This window comes from Zerene cesonia, chromosome 3 (genome assembly GCF_012273895.1).
Source record: "Zerene cesonia ecotype Mississippi chromosome 3, Zerene_cesonia_1.1, whole genome shotgun sequence".
NCBI classification, from domain to species: Eukaryota; Metazoa; Arthropoda; class Insecta; order Lepidoptera; family Pieridae; genus Zerene; species Zerene cesonia.
Genome location: NC_052104.1, coordinates 1591165 through 1601402, shown reverse-complemented (window position 1 = coordinate 1601402; position 10238 = coordinate 1591165). Strand labels below are relative to the sequence as shown.

Here is a 10238-nt window from a genome sequence, read left to right as displayed (position 1 = left end):
CTATTCTATGTTTTTTAAACGAATTCAACCAACCAGTGTGCATTTTTTTTACTTCTAATATAACTGTTATACTTAATGTTATTTTAGTTGCAATACACATTGAGTACTTTAAATTGATACTGGAATTAATAAGGAAAACAATGGTGTCGTGAAAATGAATGTCCTATTGACAATAGCACCCCCTTGCGTTCAGTTAGCGCGCGAAAGCCTCACAGGATACTCGTCCTTTGCTTGCATTAAAAATATGTATTCCTTATCTGTGTAATATTCAGAGTTCGCGGGAAATTTGTAATTGAATTTGCAATCATGTATGGTTGGCTGCTGGAAAGCGTTCAACATTTTATCGTGGTAAGTTAAGGGTTGTTTGAAATTGGACCGATATTTATAAAAAAAAATAAGAGACAATCTCTATTTACGTTTATCGATCAAAAAGTTTAGTAAGTGTGCGCTAACTTTTTTATTTTGTTTATAAACCTTTTAAAAATTAAAGCGTTTTAAAAGGAATGAATAACTTTGAAATAGTTTTGATTCCAATTTTAATAGGCCTTGTTAGGCCTTGTTTTAATAGGCCAAATGTCAGACAAGAATAAGTAAACAGAATAATAGTGTTATTCTAATTTTCGTCGGAAAAGCCTTCATATCATTAAATTTTAAAATATTGTTCGCTTACAATTGTCGCATTTAAATATTGCGGTTTTTGACAAACTTTGGCCTTAAACTAATTAATCTTCACATATATAAACTAGCTGTCCCGGCAAACGCTGTTTTGCCTAACTCTTATCATTAAGGGGAAAAACAGATGTTGGCCGATTCTCAGACATACCCGATATGCACACAAAATTTCATAAGAATCGGTCAAACCGTTTCGGAGGAGTATGGCAACGAAAACTGTGACACGAGAATTTTATACATTAGATTACGTGTAACATTGTTTGTCCACGATGGACTCCTAAACTACTCAACCGATTTTAATCAAATTTACACACCATGCATGTTGATCCAACTTAAAAGGAAGGATAGTTTACATTATTGCAAAAACGATAAATAACTACCCGTGCGGAGCCAGGGCTTACAGCTAGTATAATATAACCTATAATTTTTTATTTTCCTTCATAAAGCCTAAAAGCAACGCAAGCTCAACAACTGAATTAAATTCTAAGTCTCCCTGTATCTTGGAATTTCTTATTTGCCTTGTCTGTTATTTTATGTTCAAATTCACGTCAAAAATTGAATACTTTTACATAACATATATTTTAAAATTATATACATTATTTTTCACTCGTATAGAATTAAACGTAACTATGTTTTTAAGTCTTTTCAATGATTTTGCCACAAAAAAGGCTGCAACTATAGCCGTGTGTATTCTATATATATCTATATTCATATCGGATTTTTATTTATTCTTTATTTAGTTCTTTCACGTATTACACGTACATACACAATTATAAATAGTACATACTTGTACATAATATGAACATCTAACAAACAAACAAACAAACAATAATTTATTTTCCAAAAAATATTGTGACATATAGAAATTAAGAACCCCTGTTCCCCACACTAGGATTTTCTGTATCGGAGGAGCAAGTTTCTTTCAGCCAGTTATAGGTACATTTACATTTTTTAATTTGGTAAACAAACAACTTTACTAAATATAGGATACAAAATAAATAAATTTATGCTACTACACTACATTTTTGTACGTATACATGTGTCTGTGTGTGTGTGTGTTTTCATGAACAACTTTCTTTGATCTTTACGAATATATAAAAAAAAGTTGTGTTAGTTAAACAACTAAATAACGGCTGATCGGATTTTAATTTTATTTGGTTTGTAGCAATTTTCCGAGCTTGGATAACTATTATGAAATTAACAAACGACAATAAGAACGACTGGTTTGACGGAGCCGGGGTAAATAGCCAGTTTAATACATTATGATAGATACAGTAGAATATATAAGAGTGAAAAACCAAATTCGATTATTTAATGTGTCTCTCATACTATGCTTATAAATATTTAGCGAAGATATAAAAGAAATAAAGAATAAATGAAATCTAACAGGTGCGCAATACGATCATGCCACCTGAATCAAACTAGCAATCAAATATATACGCGCTTAAAACAGCTCTATTAATTTCTTCTTTGTCCAAATTGACTTGCGATTATCTTAATAGGGCTTCAATAACAATAGGGAACTATTTCGCATTGTTTGACGTGTACTTTATGACTTCTGAACATGCTGGTTCGACATTGCGACGAGCAAGGTCAATGTTTTCGATGTCACGTACTGTTACTTAATCAAAATAACCTGACCCTGCGAATACCTCCGACGTAATTAAAACGAATTTCGTCCCGTATTTTTTCGTCACTGGTACGGACCGACTGACGAAAAAATGAGCAACTGCGCTTGGAACATGCTTGGAACTCAATGTGTAATGATAACAAACATCACTTTTCCATTAATATGCCATATGTGACTCTTTTTTTACAAGCCTCATTGAATAATCAACTCTTTGAGATCAAATGCTATTTAGTCTAATAGCTGCGCCCTGCTGTTTCACCCGCGTAAGTGCGTATCCCATAGGAATATCGGGATAAAAAGTTGCCTATATGTTATTTCAGTTGTCAGGCTGTCAACATACCAAATTTCATTGCAATCCGTTCAGTAGTCTTTGCGTGAAAGAGCAATAAACAAACTCACATCCTTACAAACTTTCGCATTTATAATATTATAGTAGGATTACACAATTAAATAAAATTAATTCAACAACGCCTCAGAATATAAAGTTCCTAATAACATAAGAAGTTCGAACAAGCATTAATATGTGTATTATATTATGTTGTAGCAAGAATGTGGGGAAGAAATATGGGAGACCATTCTTCGAGAAGCAGGTGCCAGGAACACCGTCTTTATGACGCGACAGGTATACAATGTTTATTTTTTATTTTTAATTGAGGTAAATAAAAAATAATATAAAATATTTAAGCACTATTTTTTACAGCAATATCCAGATGCGCTCATGCTAAGGCTCGCCTGTGCTTTAGCTCGATTCTTAAACAAGGATCCAAATAGCCCAACAAACTCTACACCAAGCAGCCCAGCTCCCAGAAAAGTATCTTTGAAATCCAAACCAGCATGGCGAAGTGCATCAGTTCACACGGATAATAGAAATCAATCTTCTAAATGCCCATTCAGTTCAACAAATGCCCTTACAGCGGTGACAAAAAAAGAAATTGAAGCATATAACTCGTCTGAAGAAATACGATCACCAACACACAGTGCTACGCCAGCGGAAAAGATTTGCGAATTGGAGGAACTAAATGTTACCCCAACCCGTCTCGCTATAAGAGATAGAAGAAGCCTTGGTGTTCACTTAGAAAAGTTCAGAAGCGAACCGACAAAAGAAGAACCGCTTGAATTTGAAACTGATGCCGTCAGTGAAGTTTCTGAAGAAGTGACAAAAGAATCGGAACCAACTTCACCCATATCGGAATGTTCAAAGAAAAGTTCCATGAAAGGACCTAGGAAAGTTAGCTGCACTTTAGCTATGGATGTATACAAACGGCGTGGTTCTGGAGCTGCTGTACGGCAAAGAGTAAACAGCCTCAATTTGGTGAACGTAGACAGATTGAACGAACTCAGAGAGAAGTTCAGTACGCCGGAAAAAGTAATGTACTTCTTCGGACGATGTTTCGTCAAGTTCTTTTCCAATTATGGGTAAGATTTTAGTTCTAATTATTTGTTGAAATTGCATTTTCCATTTAAATGCCCTAATAATACATAACCTTGTATTATAGGTACGATACAATGATTCGAGCCACAGGTCGTTACTTCTGCACTTTCCTTCAATCAGTAGACAGCATACATCAACGCATGAGGTTCACCTTCCCGCGGATGAGGTCCCCGCGGATGCAGTTAACTAGAGCTCATAGACATGGGGCTGAATTGGTTTATAGTAGTGGAAGAACTGGGTATACACACTATCTCATGGGTAAATTCATAATATTATGTTCTCAGGTGTTTAATTATGTTTATTTATAAGAAGATAGGCGGGATTCCATTGTCTAGGCACTTAACCAATGTCTAAATAAAATCTGTAAAGTTTTTTAGGACGATTTTATAAGAAAACCTTTTTATGAAATCGAGAAATTTATAAAATACCACCCAAGGTGTGACTTGAATGTATAAGTAACTTAATACGATAATAATCTATTCCAAATACATTCTGGCATATAAAAATCCAAATCAGAAACTAATCCCAACAAATATTCTACTATAACATAGTTTAATATAACCTTTTGGGATATCAAAGGTCCCTTCTATAAATAACAATAGCTTAGCAACTTATACAACATTTTTCAAGTGCCCTTCGGGAATAACCATTCGGATTTTGACGTTACATCATAAACTAGTCCACACAACTGCGTCGTCAATGAAAGGAAATATTTTGCCAATTTTACAACATTGCACTGATGGTTTGATCAAAACATGATGTCCTATTACAGCCTTTCTAGATTAATACTGTCCCACAAAAAATCTAAGATTCCTTGATGCTTAATTTCAAGAACGAGTGTTTATTAACAGATTATGTATACAATGTAAGAATGGATTTGATTTAATAAATATTTATCAGGTCAATTATATGAAATAGCTGAGGATATATTCTCGTTGAAGTTGAAAGTGACAATCATGAAGGAGAGTATGGAGGGAAATTACTATGTTGCTGTACTGAGGCTGGAATTCGATAACAGTGACTATGTGAGTTTGACATTTTTGGTATTAATTAATTTGAATCGCTACTTTTCTACTTTATCTAGTCGTCTGGTAGATCATATTTTGTCTATTTATTGGTATTTTTTCTTACTTTTCTTGCTGATCTTTAAAGAGCCTTGTAGTAGCGTCTGTCTCAACTTAACAAAACTTGTTTGTGCCAAAGGACGTATAATTAGCGTATATTTAGTATTTTTAGTTATTTAGTTAGCAGATAAAAGGTACACTCTCCTTCCAAAAATCCAGAGTTAACGGCTTTTTACTATAAGGTATTCCAATGAACTTAAAGTTACCAAATTTATCCTTATAGCGTAATAAAAACAGACATTGAAAACTTCGTTATATATCCTTGAGAATCCAATTTAGTAATAAATATAAGCGCCCAAATTCTCTCAAAGGGGTTAAAAAATTAAGCAGATAATTTTCGTTCTGATAAAATGTTTTGGTAAAGTTCGCAATAAATTAGCTTAAGTTGTTTTAAGAAATTCAATTAAAAGCCTGTTTCTGCGTTATGCGTTAATGTCTACTGATTTAAAACAGAGGTGGGTTATCAATTCAGCGAATGTTTTATAATACAGAAAAATACACTGTGATATATAAAAGTTCTTACTATATGTATACTAGTGTATAAGAGCTTCTAACATAATTGTTGTCAAAAAGTCCAAAAACGTGATAAAAATACATAAAGTTCCTAAAAATGTGCGATTAACTTCGTGATAGCTTATTCTATTCCAAGTACGTATGGATAAATATTTCTATAGTACCTAAACATAAAAATATAACTATATATACTTATACCTCTGTACTTAGATTATAAAGAGAGATAGTTTTTGAATTTGTGAGTATGTGACGATGTAGGACCTCTGGATCTGCTGAATCGATATTAAACATTATTTTATCAATAGAAAGCCACGTTATCTGTAAGTGGCATGCGCTATATATTTTTTTTATCCCAGGTCGATTCAGACCAAACCGAAACGATAGACAAGTTAACAAAATAAGTAAAATTATTATTTAAATGATTATCTCAAAAACTAATAACATTCAAGAAATAAAAAAAAAACACCCTGAAACAATACAATTTCCATCAAATTCTAACTCTCCGAACTCTATTTTGTCTTTATTGAATTCCTTGAGCCTTCATTATTTCGCTTCTTTATATATATACGTAACACGATATTGTCAAAGAGATATTCTAAGAAATGTACAAGTAATTGCGTGGAAAAACCCGAGATTTGGAATATCGTTTTAATCTAAGGTAGACTGTATACAATTTCATATTTTATTCACCTTTACGACTCGCCTTTCGTAGCGTGCCGGTAACAAACCCGTAAATTTATAATTAGTTTCCTAAATATTACATTCATATCTAAGCCTATCATATCCTACTAATATTATAATAGCGAAAGTTTGTAAGGATGTGTGTATGTTTGTTACTCTTTCACACAAAAGCTACTGAAATGATTGCCATGAAATTTGGTACGTAGATGGCTGGACAACTTGAATAACTTTTGGAAGGCAACTTTTTATCCCGATATTCCTACGGGATACAGACTTACGCGGGTGAAACCGTCGAAATTCGAATTCGAAATTAAATATTTTCTTGTTATATTTTCAGGTACAATCGCTAATGGCGAAAAAATCTCTACCGTGCCCTTTGCCGGCGGTGCCCGCATCCTTACTATTACAACTATTCCCATTCGGTGTACTTTTAGATAGAAAAATGAAAATATTGGTCGCTGGTGAGAAGGTAAAGTCGATTATGATTGATACCTAGGTATACCATAAATCAATGTATTAAAAAATCTTTTTTTTCTGTTTTCTTTTTTTATTAATAAAACACTAAACAGTATATGTAATCAAGCTTTATTATTTCTTTTGGTTAAAATAAAATTATACTTGGTTTTTTTACATACGTTTCCGAAAAGCATTGCAACTTTTTTTAACTTCATTTTCTTAACTGACTAATTTTTTCATACTTTCGAATGCCTAATGGTTAAAGAAAATGGATAATTATTTTGCATACTATAAATAACAATTTCAATACAATATGTAACTTCAGATTTACATATTTCCCATATATTTAACACAAACAATTTACAAATATGTTTTTACATTACAAATATGTTTACAGTTGATGGAAGCCTGGGGAGGGCCATTAAGTCGTATGCACAAATCTGCAATAAACGAAATATTAAGGCTCAGAAAACCTAAAGTTTCTTTCACTTGGGATAAGGTAAGGATAAATAATAGCACCCCAGGATGGTGGGTGGGTAATGGCCCGGAAACCGGAAAGTGTTGGTTGGATATACAATAGATTACTGAAGTGTTCTCGCAGGCCCTTAAAAGCAGTGCAATGGACCACGCTGGGGTTTTTGTAAGAAGAGTATTGTAAGAATTTTTATATAAACTAGGTGTGTCGTGTAAGATTTTCCCATTGAAAGAAGAATTTGAAACTTTCCCCATTAGAAAAACTGAAGATTTCTCCATTAAAAAAAAAATAATAATGAATAATTGTTGAAATTGACTCCAGTTTTAATAATATCGGGCCGTTCGTTAAATACGTCACGGTAAAATCAGCTTTTTTGTCCTCTCCCCCCCTATTGTTGGAGATTACTGACCCCCCTAGAAATATTTCGTCACAAAAACTAAGACCCCCCCCCCCCCCTCTGCTGAGTATGATAAATTCTAAATGATAGTACACAAATTCTGGGAATTAAAAATATTTATTTAGTTAGTTTACTGGTCTCCTGTTAGGTCTCCCGTTAGTTCTAGATTTAGACTTTACATAGGTCACTTTGAAAAGCCTGCTGCTGCTGAGGGGTTAAAGAAATTTAGCAAAGGCAGCGTTTCACCGACACAATATCGTAATCATTGAAATAATATTTCGTACTGGTTTCGTAATGGCGTGGGATGTCCATTAGACACATAAAACCGAAAGAGTAGAAAAAATGCGTTTTTAGTTTATAAGAAAAGTATTTTCCCCCTACTTCCAGGTGGTATGCATGCAGAACATGATGTTCGAGCTGGAGCTGGTCCGCTGGCGCGCGCGGGCCGCCGCCGACTCGCGGCGCGGCTCGCACGGCGCGCGCTCCGTGCTGCTCAAGGGGCCCATCTATCTGCTGGAGGAGATCGACGCGCTCATATTCCTGTGCAGCCCCATGTGCGTGGTGTGGATAGTGGCTTCTGTGGGGAAATATGTTGTGGTGTTCTAGGTTTTATGGTTATTTCCGCGTTGTATGCACCGGTGCTTGTCGTATCACCGTAGTTTTGCAACGTCGGACGCGGTCAGTAGTTGGATGGGTAACACGAGCAATCACCTGTTGACATAGCCCAAGACCATAAGCCCTCTTCCCCGTGGGGCGTGGGTATCTTGCAAGATTTTTCTACTACAAAAGTGTGTAGTGGATATGTTCGTTAGATTATAATCTAACTCGCGATATATTGACTGATCTATCGAAATTGTCTCAACATTTGCTGGCAAATTAAAGCATTATTTTTGTAGACTTGTATATTAAGCTGAAAATTTTCTTTTCTCAAACGTCGTTTTAGTTTTTTAATAATCCTAACTTAGCCCATATATTACTGAGTACCCATATACCTACTACAATTATAAATATGCTATACATACTATATATGTCAAACACCAAAATTTCAGATTCAACGATCTGGATGAACTTCGCCAAGCCGGTCTTTGCTTGGCTGACATGAACGGCCACGGTCTGTCCAAAGAGATGCTTCTTCAAGGCTGGCAGCATTTATCCAGGCTGGAGTTACTCTTTGAGAAGGCAGAAAGCCGCAGTATGACGCTAGAGAAATCCTGTCGACTCCTGGACCAGTGGAAGAAGAAGGGAGACCAGTTGCTGTACTCCATGATACCGAAGACTATTGCTGATCAGTTGAGGAGCGGAAAATCGCCTGTCGCTGAGGTACGTTTTTCTAGAATGTTTCAGAAAATATCTAATAAAAATTTTTATACCTAAAGTTAGTTAATAAAACTTAACAAGGATTAGTACATTGATCATAATTATACCTACTTTAAATTAGCGCAACGCATTTAAAATCATAATATTATATAATAAAATAATATTCGTTAAAAACTATGCCTAAAATGGCTAAACATTTGCTTCATTGCTGTTAATTTTGTAATATTGTGTTCTGCTGTAATCAAATAGTATTATACAGGGTGTTCCGCCGAAGGTATACTATGCTCAATGATACTTATAGTTTTGCAAATGAATTTTTGAACATCCTGTATAACACTTTACATGACAATAATACTGTATGTTTATCCCTTTCCACTAACACCCTTAGAACTTCGACTGCGTGACGGTGATGTTCTGCGGCGTGCAGCTCACTGAGACGGGCACGCGGGAAGACGTTATGGCCACCGTCAGCTATATGAACGACGTGTACTCTCGGATCGATCGCTTGCTGGACACGCACCAGGTGTATAAGGTGAGCTGGAGTGGATAGAACTATATTTGGGAATTCCGTCTCGTAATGTTTTGTGGGTAGGATATTTAACGTATAGATATTTCTATGGAAAATTAAATAGGTATACAATAGTTATAGCAGATGTGCTACATATATCGATTATTCGACATGCCGGTTTCCTTACGATATTTTTAGTTCCTGTACGCTTGTCGGGTCTCGAAACCTGGTCTTTTGCTTTTAAATCCGTGGTCCATCGAGCCATCACTGCTCTACTCATTCACAATATACGTTGAATGAACTGATAGGTGAAAAACCAATTGCTGTATAAATTGAAACGAATTGTATTTTCTTGTTTGATTTTACGCGAGTATTACACATTTAGAAATTAAAGACTTTTTAGCGGGGATACAGTCTCCCCGTGACCACGCTCGCTGCAAGATGTTCGGGTTAAAAATTCTGGTCGGGTTAAATAATATAATGAATAAATCGCGTTTAAAATTCTGCGCAAAGTCTTTAATTTCTAATTGAAACTAAACGTATACGTATAGAATGTGAAGAGAGAACATACGGGGTGTAGGTAGAGACGGTGGGCACGGTGTACATGGTGGTGGCGGGCGCGCCGGAGCGGCGGCGGCGGCGCGCGCACGCCGAGTGCGCCGCCGGCGCCGCGCTCGCCGTCTCGCGCGCGCTGCCCATACTCACTATCGGTGAGTTGTGCTCGTGCTGACCTAGCCGGAACCCGCGGCGACACCCGCGGGCTCCACTACACTGATGAAAAGGAGCCTATGTACTAAACTAGACTAGACAATCCAAAACTATAACAATTTCATAAAACGATACAATGCTCAAACTTTCTTACAAATTTATAGGTGGTGTTATAAAAGCATGGTCTTATTTCATACATTATTCATTTACATACTTCATTACGCACCACACAGTCATTTTATTAAACACATGTAAATCATAAAAAAATATAATACTATCGATTAATAGACTTTTATTGTGGGAGTCGAGCACGCTTCGGCACGAA

The 10238-nt window shown here is 35.5% G+C and overlaps 1 protein-coding gene across 1 annotated transcript in view; it reads left to right on the top strand.

Annotated features, from left to right (window-relative positions):
• Window positions 1-255: 255 nt before the first annotated feature.
• Window positions 256-10238, top strand: part of LOC119839502 (soluble guanylate cyclase 89Db-like) — an 11071-nt gene continuing 1088 nt past the window's right edge. The window contains exons 1-11 of the mRNA XM_038365804.1: window positions 256-348; window positions 2847-2924; window positions 3003-3718; window positions 3799-3992; window positions 4635-4759; window positions 6390-6521; window positions 6906-7007; window positions 7768-7934; window positions 8430-8700; window positions 9086-9229; window positions 9786-9915. Of these exons, the coding sequence (XP_038221732.1) occupies window positions 307-348; window positions 2847-2924; window positions 3003-3718; window positions 3799-3992; window positions 4635-4759; window positions 6390-6521; window positions 6906-7007; window positions 7768-7934; window positions 8430-8700; window positions 9086-9229; window positions 9786-9915 (2101 nt within the window). The 5' untranslated portion in view covers window positions 256-306. The remainder of the gene's footprint in view (window positions 349-2846; window positions 2925-3002; window positions 3719-3798; window positions 3993-4634; window positions 4760-6389; window positions 6522-6905; window positions 7008-7767; window positions 7935-8429; window positions 8701-9085; window positions 9230-9785; window positions 9916-10238) is intronic.